We start from the raw sequence: 19853 nt of genomic DNA, 5'->3' as shown, positions 1-19853 counted from the left end.
TTTAATCTCTTATGGATAACTATTTAATTTAATCTCTTCTAATTAATTATAGATAACTCTCCTACTAAATATTATTTAGTGTAATCTCTTCTACTTAATTATTGATAATTATTATTTAGTTTAAATTTAATGTATACTTCTCATTTATAATATTATTTATTTAATTTTCTATATCATATTATCTTCATTGTTTATATTACCTAACGCGTCATATAACAACTGCAATTTTTAGTTTCTTTTTACCCAAATTATTACTTCTTTTTTTATAGACACTTACTTTTTATTTGTAATATACAAATTTACTCTTATTCTTTTCGATGATATAATTATCTCTAATAAACTTTAAACTTTTACCATGGTATATATAATGCTAGACATAAAATCGACAAACATTTTGGATGGCATCAATAACTTAAGACACAATATATAATATGTATTATATGCACTTTTTAATAAAATAGTATCTAACAAAATTACAAATATAAAATCATTGATTTTACTAACAATAACAAAGTCTTAATTTTTTTAAAAGAAATTAATCAAATAATATATAACTAATAATATATGACATTATAATAAATTAACCGATTTATCATCATACAACCTCCCAACTATTCAATCATATTTTTTTTTCTATCCCATATTAACTAAATAAATAAAAATTAATATTAAATCTTATCATACTTTAAATGTCGAATAGAATACTTCTATTTTTCCAATAAAATATTATCTTTAAATTTAAATTGTTAATTTAAGATATTTTTAAATAACTAAATTATATATCATCTAAACTAAACTTTGTATTAATATATTATTTATTTTTATTTCCATTATTAAAAAATTATTATATCGATTTTATTGCATAATTTTTAAACAAATTGTATATAACTTTCAATATTACTTTATATATAAAATTAGATTTATTACGGCCTTTTTCAAATATAATTTATATTTTATCACTCAAATTGTTGCTTATTTGCTTTTTGAATAACATGGTTGACAACTGTATCTTCTTTTCAATAATCATCTCCACAATTACCATATTAATCGCGTACCGAGCATATCCATTAGTTTTTTAAATATAAAATACATATGGTTCTTATAGATATAACTTTTTATTATTTAATATATAAAATTACATTTATTCAACCCGTGCAATAAATGAGATTTTTAAAGATATATTGTTTTATTATTTAGTATATAAAATTTATTTATTCAACCCGTGTAACAGAAGTTGACTTCTGACTAAATCGGAGGCCGAGGCAAATGACGGGAACATGGCAGAAGGACGTCTAGCAATTTTGGTCAACTCGGGCAAAAGAATTTCTAAGGAATTCATGTTAAAGTGGAAAGATCAGAACATCCCGGTTTGGGTGGAGGAAATTTCCGGCAAATGGAGCCCGGCGTTCCTTGAGTCGGAGGAGTCAGTTTCGATTTCTCCGGAGACATCATCGGAATTCGAAGTAGGGGTGAGCAAGTTTAGGTCTGGACCGAAAATAACCTCGAACCGAACCGAAAATATACCTAACCCGACCCGACCCGAACCCAAGTACCTAGGTATTTAGATCGGTTCCAATTTTTCATATAAAATAGGGTCGGGTCGGGTCGGGTCGGGTCGGTTCTCGGTTCTTTTCATGGTGAAACCCGACTTGGACCTATGGACCGGAACCGACCCTATATTTAGGGTAGTGAATCGGTTCTGATTTTTATGTTTGATCGGTTCTCGGGTCGAGTTTTTCCTTTTGCTTACCCCTAATTCGAAGAGTCCTCGGCTGCCGGCGACTTTGAATCGACTGGGTGCATGAACAATTCTCCTCATACGTGCATGGAAAACTCAAAAGTCAGCTCACTGCCCAATACCAATGTGCACATGCAGGACATGGGGGCTCATGGGGAACAGGAGTCGCCGAGTTTTTGTTATGTTGATGAGAGAGAAAATAGGTGCGGTTATGATGAGAGAGAAAATGGGGGCCACGAGAAACATTTTAGGGACAATGGATGCTCCTCTGTTGAGCCCAATCAGAATTCCCCTAGGCCCAGCTATATTACAACAAGGCCCAAAAGGGTTGCTAGCCCAAGCAAACGGACCCAGATGGTTAATATTCCTGACTTGAATCAGGAAGTGGAGAATACAGACAATACAGATCCTTTCAACATCGAAGAGATTTTTAGAATTGAAAAAGAGGGGACTAGGGCTGGAAAACATATGCCGATGCAAAGGTGCCAGGGGGAGAGTTCTTTCGTGAGCCCGAGTGAAGAGCAATTACGGCAAAATCTCGAGGAGGAGGTCACCCAAACACTGGAATTTGGGGCTAGTATGGGCATAGGTGTCGATGGTTTTGAAAACCATGTGAGGAAGTTGGTAAGTGGGGAGATAGAGACAACCGGTTATCAATGAATTTTAGTTCTATAAACTTAAATGGAGTTTCAGATCCAAGGAAAGGTTTTTGGATTCGGAATCTGAAAGGTAAAGTTAAAGCTGATTTTATTGGTATACAGGAGATTCACCAAGAGAATTTGCCAGATGTTGTGCTTCGCAGATTTTGGGACAACTCTAATTTTAATGTTGTTACTGTTGATTCAGTCGGAAGATCTGGGGGTCTGGCTTCTTTGTGGAACCCGGACATTTTTAACGTTGATTTGGTAAACAAAAACCTTCGTTATTTAATGATTTCAGGTCACATCTCGGGGGTAACCGATAAAGTCAATGTCTTAAATCTGCATGCTCCCAACGATCCTGTGAGGAGAAGAGTGTTGTGGGAGGAGATTGCCGGTTTGATTACTCAGCACAGTGGGTTGTGGATTCTACTGAGGGATTTCAACGAAGTTCGCTCAGTTGACGAAAGGGTTAACTCCAGATTTGATCGGGGGTCGTGGGACGCGTTTAACGGTTTTATCGCCAATGCTGGGCTGCTAGAATACGCAATGTCCGGAGGTCAGTTCACTTTTATTTCTAGTCACAATGAAGTAAAAATGAGTAAACTGGATAGATATTTGGTTAATGATGTTGTTATGTCTCTTTGGCCGAATGCGAGAGTTGAAGTCCATAAAAGGGGGTGTTCGGATCATTGCCCGATTTCCATGTCGTGCTCGGCCACTGATTTTAGCCCTGTTCCTTTCAAATTTTTCAATTCCTGGGTTGGGGAGCAGAATTTGGTTCAGACTGTTGATATGGTTTTGCACAAGGTTACGGGCAGTGGTAAGAAAGATTTGGTCCTGGCTGGCATCCTAAAACGATTAAAGTTGGAAATCAAAAAGTGGAGGAAAGAAGTCAGGGATAATGAAAATAAGGAGCTAAAAAACATGGAGGAAATTATCGACAATATTGAAAGAAAAGCTATTATAGGGCCTTTATCAGCCGAGGATAAAAGAACTAGAATAAAGCTTCGTGTAAAAGAAAACCAATTAGAGTCGATCAAAGCCAAAGACCTTCAGCAAAAGGCCCGTATAAATTGGCTGAAGTTCGGAGATGAAAACAGTGCCTACTTCCACAAAATATCCTCGATCAAGTTGGTGAGAAATAGGTTAAACGGTTTGATGTTCAAGAACCGTTTTATGACGGACCCGTTGGAGCTAAAAGAGGAGATTAGATCGTGGTTTAAAAACAATTTTCAGAGCCAATTAGGCATAGGCCAGATTTTAACAATGATGGGCTGCCATGCCTTTCTGAGTAAAATGGAAATATTCTGTGTGACCGTTTCACAGAAAGGGAGGTTCTCACAGCCATCAAAAGCTGTGATGGAGGGAAAGTGCCGGGCCCAGATGGCTTTTCTTTGAAATTTTTTAAAGCTTTTTGGTAAATTGAAGAATTTTATTATGGATATGATGCATGAGTTTCATAGTACTGGTTCGATCAGCCTTGGGTGTAACTCCTTCTTTTGTTGCCCTCATTCAAAAAACGAATGACCCTCAGGACCTCTCCAACTTCCGCCCGATTTCGCTAGTAGGTTCGCTATATGTAACACCCCGAAAAACGGGTTTGGTAATCAAACCACGTTAATATTAAAAGGATGGGAAATACTTTGAGAAAGCAAAGTATATAAAAGGCCCGAGACTTAACGGGACTGAAAATAAAATGGGTTTTGAACAAGATAAATAACTAGGAAATAAATAACCTAGTACAAGTCTTGTAATTAAGTGAAAGAACAAAATTATTCAAGTTATAAACCAAACAAAAGTAGAGGGGCCTATGTTGTTAAATTTAAAACTTATAACATAAACCAAAATTAAAACACACCAAACACCCACTTTGGGGTGTCTGGTCGATCAAAGAAGCAAGGGGCGACAGGGGTTTTCTTCAAACCCTAAAATCCTCACAAAATTCACAAATTGAAGCCTCTAATCAAGTCTAAATCGAATCTCAAGCACAAATTCATGATCACCTAGTTGAAAGGATCATAAGGTATGTAAAATTTTGATGTTTTGATTCATCTTGATTTCTAGGTTAATTGTGAGAAACTGAAATTGAGGTTAAATAGGTCATGCATGGATGAATCTTGAAGTAGTATGATGTCTAGGAGTAAACCCTAGTTAATAACTAGTTGAATTAGTGTTGAAATTATAAAGCTCATGATCATCCATTATGGGTGTTTAATGGGTTTGTAGAAACATGATGAACACTAGAATCATGATTGTCAAACTAGTGTTATTTGAACTCTATGAAGTTAATCTTGACATTTAACCATGAATTTGATGATTATCTAGTAAAAGATGTTAAAAAAATTGGCAAGATAGGTAGCCATAAGTTCGATTGTTAAATTTTATAAAAGAATGCCCACTAGGTGTGTGACATAATGCCTAAGAGAAAGCTAAATGTTGAAATTTCGGATAAAATGCGCATTTGAATAATATGGCAAATTAAGTGAAATGTGAAGTGATAAGGGTTATAAACATCATGTTGAATTAGACTTAATTGTGTAAATCATGTGATCAAAAGTAGTTAACTTTTGATAAGTTGAATTAATAAATAATGAGGTTGAACAGTAGTTTCGACATAGAAAACACGTAAGGTGGAATAGTCGTGATTATTAATGACTAATCTAACCACCTTTGAATGATGACGATAGTTTGACACTTAATGAGCAAGGTAGAGGCTTGGGAAGAAACGGGTCAAACGAATCGAGAAGAAAAAGAAAAACGTAGCTTGGATATGAGGTAAGTAAAACTTACACCCTTTTGTAGGACACGTATTTACTTTATAAACTATAAATGAGAACGATGTAATATCCAAAATAAGGGTTCCGACACGATTGATACAAGTCGGAACAAGTATAAATGATAAAAACCATGGTTTATGGTAAACGGGGCAAATGGGTGAATTTGGAAATTTAAAACCATGCTTTTATTCTAATTTATGTAAAGGTTTGGTCTTATAGTCCAAACGGGTCAAATGGTGATGATAACACCATTTGACAATATTGACTAATGTGATTGTCAAGTTGTATGTTATCAGGAACGATTAGCAATTTGAGTAATTGCGACGCCATAGAGTATTGGTTAATTTAACGCGAGGTATAAAACGGGTCTATAGGTTGGCTCGAGCCAGGTATGCATATATATATATATATAGATTTATAGTTAAAAATGCAATGTTGGTCAAATACCTTAGTAGAAGGACCTATGTCGTAAAAGGAGGAAATAAGTTGACGATAATGCCCTTGATAGGTAAATCGGGCAAACGACCCTTAGAGGTCGTTTAGATACTAGTATTATCATCATGTAACTCTTAGACACATGTAAGAGTTGTAGGCATCAACTTTGGGGGTCAAATGCCTATGAACGGGTTAATCACGTAAGATGACTATCCTAAGGGTAAAAAGTAGGAATGTGGTTCGTTATGTTATATCCCCCACAAAAATAGTTGTGGTGGAACACAAGAGGCTATTTAAAAGTGAGAAGACGAAGTGTAGAAAGAGAGAGAGAGAGAGTTTGATGCTTAAATGTACATAATTCGCTCTAAACGGGTCAAAATAAGAACTTAAGTGTAAGCGGATTTTTATTATGTAAGAATCCCGTGATTTGAAATTAATATGATAGGAGATATGGAAATTATGAATTTCATGAGTTTAAGGATCAAATAAACATGTTTGTTTGATAAAAATCTAAACGGGTCAAAAATTGGTAAAAAGGTAATAAGCAGAAGATTTAAAAGTCTGAAATTTTGTTAAACCGGATGTTGGATTTTAACTCCATAGTGTGGAGAATCAAATTACAATCACGTAGGAAGAAACGGTAGGTCAAACGGACAAGCGGATTGAAAGATACGAATGTTTTCGTGTCAAAAACGGCAAAAAGGAAAGGGCTGACACAGGGGCCACCGTAACTTACGGTGCCCACCGTAAGTTACGGTGGGGGCTGAAATCATTACACCAGTTCTCTACTGGTTTACGGTGGGGACATATTAAATCAGGGGCCATCGTAACTTACAGTGACCACCGTAAGTTACGGTGGAGGCTGGATTTGAATTCTTGTTTCTAGGATCAAGGGATTAATATTGGGATTTTCCTGATTTTCTTTAATTCGATGTTCCAACCCGCATTTATTTGATTATCAAAACTAACATAAAAAGTTAGTTTTGAACACAGGTGAATGTCGAGAGCCCCGGATGAAGATCAAGCGTCGAGCAAGAACCGAACACGCGTTAAATGAAGCTTCCGCAAAGTTGTCTCGTCGTTATTCTAAAGCGGCGAATTAAACCACAATAGGTGGTATCACTTTAATTTGTAAAAGTTTTTAATAAACCAGTATTTTAGCATGAAGTTTAAATATAAATACTCGGTAATTGTGATTTATTTAATGAAAATCGCGAAACAAATTTATGGTTGTTACACTATACAAAATCATTGCTAAGGTTCTGGCCAATAGACTCAAGCTTGTTTTAAACGAAATTACGTCGCCTATGCAATCGGCTTTTATTGGTGATCGGAATATTTTAGATAGTCCGCTTATTGTCAACGAAACTGTGGCATGGGCAAAAAAATCCAGACGAAGCTTCTCATTTTCAAAGTCGACTTCGAAAAGGCGTATGATTCCATTTATTGGAAATTCCTTTTTCGAATGATGGAGAAAATGTCATTCCTAGCTACTTGGATTTCCTGGATCAAGGGATGTCTATCTTCCGGCATGGGATCGGTGCTTGTGGATGGGTCGCCAACCAAAGAATTTAAATTCAAGAAAGGTTTAAGACAAGGGGATCCTTTATCCCCTTTTCTTTTCGTCATAGCTATGGAAGTAACTAATATGCTAATGCAAAGGGCTGTCAAATTAGGAGTTTATCACGGATGCCAACTTCCGAATAGCGGGCCGAATTTGTCCCATTTGTGCTATGCAGATGATGTTCTCTTTATTGATCTCTGGTCTAAAGAGAACGTTTTTGCTTTGAACAGGCTTTTAAGGTGGCTCAACCTGATTTCTGGGCTTAAAGTTAATTGCAGAAAATGCAAATTATTTGGTATAGGGGTTTTGGATAGCGAGGTGGCTCGTCTTGCTAAGGTGGTAAATTGTGAAGTTGGATCTCTACCATTAACGCATTTGGGCATCCCTATTGGCATAATATGAAAAGAGCCAAGTTCTGGAAACCGGTTTTAGATAAATTCACTTCAAAACTTTCAAAATGGAAGGCTAGATACCTTTCTTTCTCGGGCCGTATGACTCTAGCCAAGTCGGTCTTTGGTAGCCTTCCGTCTTACTATCTTTCTTTGTTTGCCGCCCCGAAAGGTGTCATCAAAAAGCTTGAAAAAATTAGAAGGGAATTCATATGGGGTAAAAAAACACGGGGCACAAACTTAGATGGATTCGATGGGAGTTTTTGTTGAAATCCAAAAAAGGCCAGAGGAATGGGTATAGGAGGTATTCAAGGATATAACCATGCGATGTTAACCAAGTGGTGGTGGAGGTTAAAAGCTAACCCAAATCAGCTTTGGGCCCAAGTGGTGACGGCTATCCATAGTGGCAACAGTTCAATTCTTTCTCCTCACATCATTCCTCAAAAAAATTCGATTTCGGGGGTATGGAAGGACATCGGGTCGGTCGAAAAGGCTTTGTCAAACATTGGTATAAGTATTAATGAAATTCTGATTGAAGAGGGGGCTGGCTGGAAGTGGCGCAGTGACCCAGGTGGGGCTTTTTCGATCAAACAAGTTCGTACCGACATTGAAGAGGCCACGACGGAGGATGCGAATGACAGCTTGGTTTTCGATTGGAACAATTGGGCGCCACCAAAAGCGAACTACCTGATTTGGAGAGCTTTGATTGGTAAGATCGCCTCTAAAAAGGGTTTGATACATAGGGGAATCTCTCTAGTTGATAGCCTTTGTCCTCGTTGCGGGTTATATGACGAGGATCCTGATCATATTTTTGTAAATTGTCTTTGGGCCAAATGTATTTGGTGGAACATATTGGCTTGGGTCCGATTGAATTTCATAGCGAGTAACAATCTGATTGATCTTATACACCTCATTAACCGTAACCCGAGAGACAAAGTTTGGAAACGGGTGGTGTACACGGTAGCTATAGCTACGGTGTGGAGAATTTGGATTGCTAGAAACGAGAAGGTGTTCGAGGATATTTTCATTCCGATTAGCAAGACGGTGGAGCAGATTAAAGAGGATGGTTTCCTTTGGATATGCAACCGATCGAAGCTCAATCCGCTGGTGTGGGAGAAATGTAAGGTTTTTGATATTTTGGATATGATGTAATCTGTTTTATCGTTTGGTTTTTCTGTTTTTCAGCCCCTTGCTGGCTATATATATATATATATATATATATATATATATATATATATATATATATATATATATATATATATATATATATATATATATATATATATATATATATATATATATATATATATATATATATATATATATATATATATATAGGGGACCGCTAAAATGAAAACCACCCCCAGTTGTAAGAACCGTGAGAACCACTCTTCACCAATCAGATAATGACAACCAAAAGGTTAATATAGTCATTTAATCAAAACCATCAAATCATTTCTCTCTCCTCATTAAAGTCTCTATTTAATCAAAACCATCAAATCATTTCTCTCTCCTCATTAAAGTCTCTTTTTAAAGTATTTTCAATTTCTTTTTCTTCACATTTCTCTCCTCTTTTTGTTATTTTGTAAAAAAGTTTTTGTAAAAAAAAAGTAAAAAAGTTTTTGTTAAAAATTTTAAAACCGCAAAAAAAATGTTTTCGTAAAAAATGAAAAAAAGTTTAAAAATGTTTGTGTAAAAAAAGGTTTTTGTAAAAAAAGGTTAAAATCGTAAAAAAGGTTTCGTATAAATTTTTTTCTTTTGTTAAAAAATTTTATGAAAAAAAAATTTGTTAAAAAAGTTTTTGGTAACAAAGTTTTTTTGTAAAAAAAAGTTTAGAACTGTAAAAAACGTTTTCTTAAAAAAAGTAAAAAAGTTTAAAAATCGTGTGTGTAAAAAAAGGTTAAAACCGTAAAAAAATTTAATATAAATTTTTGTTATTTGTTCAAAAGTTTTTGTAAAAAAAATTATAAAAAAGTTTTTTTTTCTGTAAAAAAAAGTTTAAAACCGTAAAAAAAGTTTAAAAACATGTTTGTAAAAAAACGGCGCGTAAATACGGGGTGAAAAAATAGGGCGTAAAAAACGGTGCGTAAAAAAACAGCAGGTAAAAAACGGGGTGTAAAAAACGGCGCGTAAAAAAACGGCTCGTAAAAAACCGGGTGATAAAACGACGCGTAAATACGGGGCGTGAATAAGGGGGCGTAAAACGGCGCGTAAAAAAACGGCGTGTAAAAAAAGGCGTAAAACGTTGCGTAAAAAACGGCGCGTTAAAACGGAGCGTAAAAACGGCACATTAAAAAGGCCGGTGTAAAAACGGCGCGTTAAAAACGACGCGTGAAAAAGCCGGGCGTAAAAACAGTGCGCAAAATAAAATTGTTTTGTTAAAAAGCTGAATTTAAAATGCTTTTAATAAAAAAATTCTATTTAAAAAATAAAAACTAATATAATAAAAAAGTAATAAAAAATAATAAAGACAAAAAGTCAAAAAAGAGTAATTTTACTAAAGTGCCCTTTTGCATTAAAATATTAAAAACATAATAAGACAAAAAGTATTTAATATTAATTTTAACTACTTTTAATCTCATCCATCCATCTTGTAGATTTAGTGGCTAGAAAGTGGTTCTCTCGGTTCTTACAACTGGAGGTGGTTTTCATTTTAACGATCCCCTATATATATATATATATATATATAAAGTGAGTTTGTCGTTAAAAAAATTACTTGTGGTTTGTAATTAGAGTTCAACTTATGATTTATGTTAATCCCTATATACTGGTCTTTGAACATGGATTTGATACATTTACTGATTTACATGTTATAGTATCTCTTAAAACTTGTACTCATGATCAAATCTCTGGAATACTTGATATGGTAAATCGATTCAACACATAGAGATGTGTTGCATAGTAGGTATACTACCTCCGCTTTCAATATTGGGACAATTGCATATTTCCCTTTAAAAAAACTGCTTAATTGCGTATTTACCCAACTTAAAATTAAAATTGCATATATCCCCTACCTTAACTAATAAAATCGAAAATTTACCCATTTTGATTTATTTCATTAAAAACAAGTTATATAATGACTTTTTTTACCTTTATTTTTACTAAAACTTAAAAAAAAAATACATATTTATTCATTTTTACTAGTTTTTGTAGATTTTTTACTAGTTTAGCGGTTTATTTCAGTGTTTAAGTTTTAGTAAAAATGAATAAATATGTATTTTTTAAAGAATTGTGAAAAATCCACAAAGACTAGTAAAAATGAATAAATTTGTATTTTTTTAAGTTTTAGTAAAAATAAGGGTAAAAAAAGTCATTATATAACTTGTTTTTAATAAAATAAATCAAAATGGATAAATTTGCAATTATATTAGTTAAGGAAGGAGATATATGCAATTTTAATAGTTAAGGAAGGGGATATATGCAATTTTAATTTTAAATTGGGTAAATACGCAATTAAGCAGTTTTTTAAGGGGAAATATGCAATTGTCCCTTCAATATTTGGATAGCCGAGCTGCCACTTCCAGATTCCGCATGTGCATCATCTAGGCGTTCGTGACGTAACCAAACCTCCAAACTTAAGTGTTCCTAAAGGATTTCTTTAATAAAGAACTTTTATTAAAGGCGAATTTCTGTATTTCTTTCGTTTGTGAGACTTGAACCCAATACCTCCAAACTTAAGTGTTCATAAAGTATTTGTCTTTGCCAATGGACCCACCAACCCCCAGGGCTGGCTCAACCAGTTTGGTGGCCTAAAGCAAATTCAAAAACTCAATACCTTTTTCCAAAAAACAAACACTATTTGAGAAAAAAAAACCCTCTTTTATCCGGGCTTGAGACTGACAAAATAAACTAAAAGGTTTATTACTGGCGAAGTTAACTTATTTTTTTTGTATTTTTGTATATTTTTTGTATGTGTAAAGATAAGTTCAGCTCAAACCAAATATATAATTTTATTTTAAGTTGGAGACCCTATTAATTTAGAGGCCTAAAGCCCAATTTTCAAAATACTTGGACTTAGAACACCCCTACCAACCCCATTGGTTCATCAATAAAGAACTAAGCACCTAAAAACCACTATACATGTGAAGTTTCATATTTAAATTAACCACATATCAACACACCCTACATCAAATAACAAGATATTTTAAGATAAAACTTATACAAGGTGATTATCATAATTTAATATAATATCTTTTTTTCTGGCTTAATGTATGTGCTAATATCTAAAATTTGTTTTAGTGAACTCTACCGACAAATGCCTCCTAATTCTAATGAGTTACATTAACAAGTGAGCCTCTCCTTGGATTCTATCCCAAATATCTTTAGCCTCGGATGATATGCATCAACTAAGGATAGTTGGTTCCTCAAAAGGTGATTATTTAACCCTATAATAATTGAAAAACAGTATAAATCTAACAAACACATGGCCCGCATGAGCTTGTCTTGATTTTGGACAAAAAGCAAATATAAGATGGAGATTTTTGGCTTTCATTTTCAAACTTTTAAAAGTTTAAAGGATAAAAAAATCATTTTCCACTATCTTTTTCTTTTATCAATATTTGTAGGGAAAAAAAGGCGGGGAAGTACAAGAATAATAAAATGAGGAATTAAAAGTAAACATGGCATCCATCAGTGTGGGTATGTATTTGGTGGGGTGGGGTGGGGGAATGAGACCAGACATCCCCAAGTTTACCATTTTTACAAGGATAGTCCCTAGACTATATGAGTTGAAGAAAAAGAATGGATAGTTAGGCTCGTGGGTGTGGGGCTCGTCCCTAGGGCGTCGAGGAGCGGAGACAGGCCGGAACACCTCCCCCCCCTCCCCGGGACGTCCTCGTCGCAAACATCGAAGACAAGACAGAGAAGACGGGCCAGGTTCTTTTTATTTCTCTCTCTCTCTCTCTCTCTCTCACACACACACACACATATATATATGGCTCATCCCCGCACTCTAGGTCCATCCCCTTTAGGCTAATCTCCACACCCGCTTACGTAGACGTCTATGTGACGGATTATCCTTTAAGAACTATCCTCCTTCACACCCCATAGTCTTAGCAACAATCTATAGATCCTAGGCATTCATAAATAAATATAACTAATAAAAAGTAGGCAAAGAAAAACAAAAAGCTTATACTCTGAACTGGCATAAAATATAGACAAAATAGGAACTTAAGTGACTATACTCTGAACTTGCATAAAATATAGACAAACACAGGAACTTGAGTGACTGAAAATGTAAACCAGCTTTAATATAAAACAAAAACTGTTGGTGCATATGTCTGTCGACTTTGTCTTCTATCGAGTCTTGTACTAGAAATAATAGATCAGGGCACGAAGTACGGGAAAAATAGGAAAAGGCATGAAATAGTCATTTCGCACGAAATGAGATTGTCATTTCGTATGAAATGGATCAGGCCATTTCGCTTGAACTGTTTCATGTGGAATGACTTGCCTATATATACCTGTTCTGTTATTTCGTTTGTAGACTTTTGATTCCGGACGCCGAGGTGCTGCCGAAGTGTCTCTAGCCTGTAAAATGCTTTCAGATCAATAAACTAGACAGTTAATGTGTATATCAAGCTAAATCAACACCAATACGTCTGTTTCCGCCTCTCTAGCCTGTAAAACGCTTTCAGATAAATAAACTACACAGTTAATGTGTATATCAAGCTAAATCAACATCAATACGTCTGTTTCCGCCTCTCGTATTGATAGAGAACTCTTCTGAACGACTCGTTTTGGTCGTGAAAACGATCCTACATGTGGTATCAGAGCTCAGGAGGAAGAGTTCTTACCGATTCAGCTCGATTACACCGAAAATTCTGATTTCTACTCATTCTTCTACATGTTTTTTTTTTAAATTAATCAAGTTTTTACGGTTAAAATGGACTGATTTTCACATATAACGTGCGAAACAAAGTTTTAACAAATCCTTAAAAGAATCAGACCTAAAATCGACCTAGAACTTGATCAATTTTGTCAAAAACAGATCGAACATGTGACATCAGCAGCATTTCGTACGAAATAGCTCATTTCGTGTGAAACAGTATTTCATTTCGCGCGAATTTGATTTAGTTGATTTCATTTTGCACGAAATACCTTCATTTCGTACGAATTGGAAGGATTTTACCTCATTTCGCACGAAATCAGCTCATTTCGCTTCAAAAGTGTCATTTCGTTTGACATTGAACTTCATTTCGCACGAAAAGCTCATTTCGTGTGAAACATTTATTCATTTCGTACGAATCGAGTATTGTAGATCATTTCGCTTGAAATTGCATCAGTTCGTTTGACAGTGCTCTTCATTTCACACGAAATGATCATCTAGAAAACTATTTCGTTTGAAGCCATTTCGTTTGAAGTTGATCCTTTTCGCACCAAAGTGTCAATTCGTGTAAAAGTTATTTCCATTTCGCAGGAATTGAACAGAACTGATTCCATTTTGTTTGAAAGAAGTTTCATTTAGCTTGAAAAGTTTTTCAGGTTGTACGTGTTGAGTAAACATCACATCAAGTTGTTTGAAATATGGTAAAAATGTTTGACGAATACAAAATGATTATCTTGAAAGTTTAAATAATTGGTATAGATGGTATTTGGATAGTAGTTATAATGATATGAAAAAGGAAGGTTGGGTTAAAAGATTTGAATGTTTTTTGTGTAAAAAAGACGAAACAGTGAATAAGTTAGAAAACCGTTTTGAATGTTTACTTGAATAGTTAAAAGGGTATGAGATTAGAATGACAAATGCTGAAAAAAATATCAAAATTTGCAGATGCGTTACCTGCAGAGTGGAATGAATTTTTGATTGAAATAAAAAAGGATTCTAAATTTTCAGAATTTTATTCAAGAGAATTCATTGATGAGCTTAAAACGCACAAGTATGAAAGTGATAAGAAAAAGAAGTTTTTGATAAATGACATAGAAAAAAATTTAGAAAAAATAAGTTTGGATGTGATGGTTGAAATGAGGAAAAGAGTTTATGTGTGTCTTGCAGCAAAAAATGTTATGAAATATGACATTAAGAGAGGTTGTTATATTGATGAAAATATGAATCCTCTTGATTTTGTTAAAATTTTTTGTGCAGGCACATACAAGACAGAGACAAAAGAAAATTCAAAGAATGATGAATCCGAGAAAAGTGAAACTTCAAGTTCTGAAACTGTGTGCTCAAAATGTGATGAATTCAAAGCAGACAATGTCAAACTCTTGAAAGATGTGGAGAGTTTGACATTGGAAAACAAAAATTTGAAAGAAAATGAAAAAGAACTTCAAAATAAAATAACATTTTTGGAAAATGAAAAATGAAAAACTGAAAAAGATTTTGAAAACAAAATAAAATATTCAGAAAATGAAGATTTTTGGATAAAATTGGAAAACAAAAATTTAAAAGAAAAAGAAATAGAATTTCAAAATTAAATAAAAGTTTTGGAAAATGAAAAATCTGTTTTAGATAAAAATAAAATTGATAATGAAAAAATAATAAATTCTCATCGAGAGAAAATCACTCAACTTGAAAGTGAAGTAGAGTGTGCTAGAAATAAAATTGATGAATTAGAAAAGAAATTGAAAGGTTTTGTAACCTCATCAGTATTTCTGAATCATTTATGTCCAAAACCGATCAATGAAATTCCAATAAGTGACAATGTCACAAATTATGACAAAGTCATAATTGAGGATTGTGATGATAAATCTGATGATGAAAATGAGAAAAAGAAAATATTTTTGAAATTAAAAGAAAAATTTCAAGAAACTGTTTTACATTCTACTGAAAAAGGTGAATGTTCAAAGCAAAAACCTTTGAAGAAGAATGTAGAACAAAAACAAAATGATAAAAACTCGAAAAATTTTCAAAACAAAAATAAAAGATCATCAGTCAATCATCCAATCAAAAACCACAAAAATTTGAAAATCAAAACTCACAAAAAGTTTGTAACACCCCGAAAATATAAAACTTTATATTAGAATTATAAAGTTTAAATAAATGAGAATTTATCAACTAGGAAGTTATAACCTAGTTAACTAACAAGTCTAAAAATAACTTGCAATGGGGTTAAAACAACAAAATGTTATGTTAAGTAAATCGAGGGGCCAATATTGTCAAAGACTTAAACTTAAATTACTAACTTAGTAAATACAAAATCAAACCCCTCATTTTTAGAGAGGCCTGATCGACCAGAACACCCCCAGGGCGACACCCACACTTTTCAAACCCTAGTTCACAAGAAAAACTGTAAATTGAAGGCCTAAATCAGTTAGAAATCGAAATCCGAGCATAGAATCGTGATCACCTCTTCGAAGGGATCATAAGGTATGTCAAATTCGGTCGTTTTGATTCAATCCAAATCTTTGCATATGATTGAAATTGAATGTTTAGCTTGAATTAGTGATAGTAAACATGAAATTTGGAGTAATACCAGGTTTGGGGACAAACCCTAAATGAATTCTTGTCAAAACTTTGCATGATGGTTGTATGAATCAAAATCACTATAGTAAGTGATTGCTATGTAAGTTGAACTTGGTAAAACACTAGGATTTAGGATCTTGCCTAGTGTAAATTGAGATTTTGAAACAATCTTTAGGATTGTTGATGTTAAAAATGTGTGCATATTATCAACATTTAGTTAATTGGAATGATAGATTCAAGTCATGAAATTGGTTTAGATCATGTAGCAATTTGACCCGCAAGGTGTTCAATGAAACGCCTAAATTAGGGTCAAAATGTTAAAGGTTTGATAAAACGCAGAATTTAATATGTTAAGAAAATGATGCGTTAAAGCTTAAGAAAGAGTTCTAAGCTTGTTGTAAATTGAACTCTTTAGGCAAGGAATCCGGGACATCGAGCGGACACGCCGGAGGAGATATTCGTGGAAAAGGTGTGCTTTAAAGGTACGTGACTTTAGTCTCGTTAAATTGTGCATTTTGTTTTGAGTTAAATGAATATATATATGAAATTGAAGCGCTAAGGATGCGTTTGATGCGTTCAAAAGTGGCGTAGTTCACTTGAACATCAAACGGGTCAACTTAACGTCTTGGGATTTGATTTGACTTGTTAAGAAAGTGATAGTTTCACTAGATAGTTAAACGGGTTGATTAGTTGTTAATAGAGGAGTCACGACAATAGTGACCATGATTGTTTCTTAAACCAATATAGTTAAATTGGTAAAGAACCGTTTGGTAGGCGTCGCATTGGAGGAATTCCATATGACGAGCCAACTGGTCGGATAATGGTGTGAATTGTAACATTGATGTCTAATTACTTAGCAAAAGTGACATCAAGCACGAGTGCATTAAGCCATGGAAATTTGGCAAGGAAATGCAATTGGTGTCAAGCCCCGGATGTTGGGTGAGAACGCCTCAAAGATGCTAATGTATAGTAGTAAAGTTGTGTAAATAAAGTGGGTCGAATATCCATATAGAGCTTTTAGTGACAAAGTCCGTAAACCAAATTTTCGGAAAAATAATTATGGTAGACACGTCGGTAATTTAAATACGGTCGTGTAGGAAAAAGAATCACTAAAAACGGACTTACGGATCATAAGTTATGGTGTTTTTAAGTTGGAATTGAAAATGCTTGGAGCTGGGTATGTACAGCACCAGCAACAACAACAGTCTGTGAAAAACAGGGCTTGGCGTGACGCCAAGCCGCTTAGCGTCACGCGACGCCTTCAATCCGGAAAATTTTTATTTTTCTTGGATGTTTGATGTTTGGAACTTGGTTATTCTTATTGTAGCTTCACTAAAACTAATATTTGTTGTGGTTTTGACCTTAGGTGATGATGGAACTAACCGGAAGATGATCGAGCTAGCTTTTGAAGAACCGAACACTATCCACAAGCTTCCGCATTAGTTAAACTCTTAATAGACTATGTTTTATGGATTGTAAACAATTAACCAATAACTTTCGTATGTTTAAAATTAGTCTTCAGTTGACTAAGCTTTCCGCTACTTGTGAACTTGATGTATGAAATCTATGTTATCTAAACATGTTTTATTTAAAATGTTTTAGAATATTTGTTATATTAAAGAAAATTAGACGGGTGTTACAAGTTGGTAATCAGAGCTTAAGGTTGTCAACAAAAGTGTTCGGTTCAAGCTTGATCGATCGTCCGGTAAGAATTAACTTATTATGTTAACAAATTATGTCTTATATATGAATGAGAAAGAAATTGAAGTGCATGGGAAGAGTGTGTTAACACACTCAAACCCAGGAAGTGCACCAAATTTGAACGGTTAAAGCAAGTTGAGAACTTGACTAAACCAAAACAAAAGAAGCAATGTTATAAATGAAATGTTTAACGTTTAAATGTAAACATTTCAGTTTCAAAGATGACGGATAAGGGAAATGACGAAGCGGTGCCTAGAGTCACCGAGCAAATGAGAGAAGTGATTGCTGAAGAGGTAGGAAAAGCAATCGAGAACAGTTTGTCGGGTTTCATCGATAAAATCCAAAACACGGTGTTATCAGTGGTGGATGAAAGAATAAAGAAATTGGAGGATAATGCCAATTTAGCTAAGGAGAAATTGGGAGAGCGTAAGGGTTGCTCGTACAAGGAATTTATGGCATGTAAACCGCCACTCTATCACGGAGAAGTGGATCCGATAGTGTGCCAAAGATGGTTGAGTGATATTGAAGGGGTGTTCGAGAGAACCCACTGTGATACAAGTGACTTCGTAGCTTATGGAACGGGTCAACTGAGGGGCCAAGCAAAAGACCGGTGGGATAATAAGAAAAAGGAGATTGGTAATGAAGAGGCGAAGGCGATGACATGGGACGAGTTTAAGGTACCATTCCTTAAACATCACAGTCCCAAAGCAGTTATCAATCGGATCAAAGAAGAGTTTATCCAGCTTAGACAGAAGGGCGAATCTATTGACAAGATCACGGGAATCTTTCTCGACAAACTAAGGTTTTGTGAAGAATTGGTGACAACCGAAGAACAAAAGGTGTATTACTATTATAATATGCTAAGCGCGGAGTATCGGGAGTTCATGACTCCCTCAAAATACGAAACCCTCACCGAAATCATCAACGCCGCTCGAGAAAGAGAAATAGAGTTGAAGAAACAAATTGAAAGGGGTGAAAGAAGGGCACAAGAGGTTAATCCAAGCCCTACGAAAAAGGCACGCGTGACAGATTCATCAAAGAAACAAGAAGGAAAGAGCAGTACGCCAAGTTGTAAAGTGTGCGGGAAGGGACACAAGGGTGAGTGTCGATTTAAGGACAAGCCGTGTCCTATTTGTGGGAAGACAGGGCACACGGCTGCGTTGTGCCCGGGGAAAATGTCGGTGTGCTACAAATGTTATCAGCCGGGTCACAAGAAATCTGAGTGCCCGGAGTTGGTCGGAAAGAAGGACGACAAGAGTACGCACACAGAGGCACCAAAAGCAAAAGCAAGATCCTTCCAGTTAACAGCAGTGGAGGCGAAAACGGAGCCCGATGTGGTCTCAGGTATATTTGCCATAAACTCAGTTCCTGCACATGTGTTATTTGATACGGGTGCGAATAAATCCTTTATTTCGCATGGACTTATTCGACATCCTTCCTTTGTACTAACAAAATTACCTATACCATTAGAGGTAGAAATAGGTGACAACAAAAACTTCCTTGTATGTGATATATGTCGAGATTGCAAAATAAGCATAGACGATGAGGAATATCCCATAGACTTAATTCCTATGTCCATGGGAGAATTCCAAGTAGTGGTCGGGATGGATTGGTTATCCCGACATCATGCAAAGGTCATGTGTTTCCGCAAGGAGATAAAATTAACATCTCCAAGTGGGAAATCGGTCACCATACATGGCGAGAAAGAGGGTAAACCTGTTATGTGCTAGATGATAAAAGCTTACAAGCTCATGAGGCACGGTTGTAGGGCATTCATGATATATGCAAACGAACCAGACAAAGGATCACTAAGAATTGAAGGCGTACCGGTGGTATGTGAGTATGCCGATGTGTTTCCGGAAGACCTACCGGGAATACTGCCAGAACGGGAGGTAGAGTTCGGAATCGAATTGATTCTGGGCGTGAAACCCGTGGCCAAGGCGCCGTACCGGCTCGCACCCTCAGAGTTGCAAGAATTAATGTCTCAAATTCAAGATCTCCTCGACAAAGGGTTTATTCGCCCCAGTGTGTCTCCGTGGGGCGCACCAGTGCTGTTCGTGAAGAAAAACGATGGGAGTATGCGCATGTGTATCGATTACCGGGAGTTAAACAAACTCACGGTGAAAAATCGATATCCCCTCCCAAGGATTGACGACTTATTTGACCAATTACAAGGCGCAAGTTGGTTCTCCAAGATCGACCTT

The 19853-nt window shown here is 35.2% G+C and overlaps 2 protein-coding genes across 2 annotated transcripts; both read left to right on the top strand.

Moving 5' to 3' along the window:
- The first annotated feature begins 7122 nt into the window (after nucleotides 1-7122).
- LOC110893225 (uncharacterized mitochondrial protein AtMg01250-like) lies at nucleotides 7123-7557 on the top strand. Its single transcript, XM_022140341.2, has one exon. It carries the CDS (start codon nucleotides 7123-7125, stop codon nucleotides 7555-7557), a length of 435 nt encoding a protein of 144 aa, XP_021996033.2.
- Nucleotides 7558-17870: 10313 nt separating this feature from the next.
- Nucleotides 17871-19379, top strand: LOC110893226. Its single transcript, XM_022140342.1, has one exon. It carries the CDS (start codon nucleotides 17871-17873, stop codon nucleotides 19377-19379), a length of 1509 nt encoding a protein of 502 aa, XP_021996034.1.
- The last annotated feature ends 474 nt before the right edge of the window (nucleotides 19380-19853 follow it).

This window comes from Helianthus annuus, chromosome 12 (assembly GCF_002127325.2).
Source record: "Helianthus annuus cultivar XRQ/B chromosome 12, HanXRQr2.0-SUNRISE, whole genome shotgun sequence".
Taxonomy (NCBI): domain Eukaryota; kingdom Viridiplantae; phylum Streptophyta; class Magnoliopsida; order Asterales; family Asteraceae; genus Helianthus; species Helianthus annuus.
Note: the sequence above shows the minus strand (reverse complement) of the source record. Positions and strands in the feature narration are given on the sequence as shown.

Coding starts and splice junctions, on each gene's coding strand:
- LOC110893225 (XM_022140341.2), top strand. CDS start 7,123: ATGGGATCGGTGCTTGTGGATGGGTCGCCAACCAAAGAATTTAAATTC.
- LOC110893226 (XM_022140342.1), top strand. CDS start 17,871: ATGACGGATAAGGGAAATGACGAAGCGGTGCCTAGAGTCACCGAGCAA.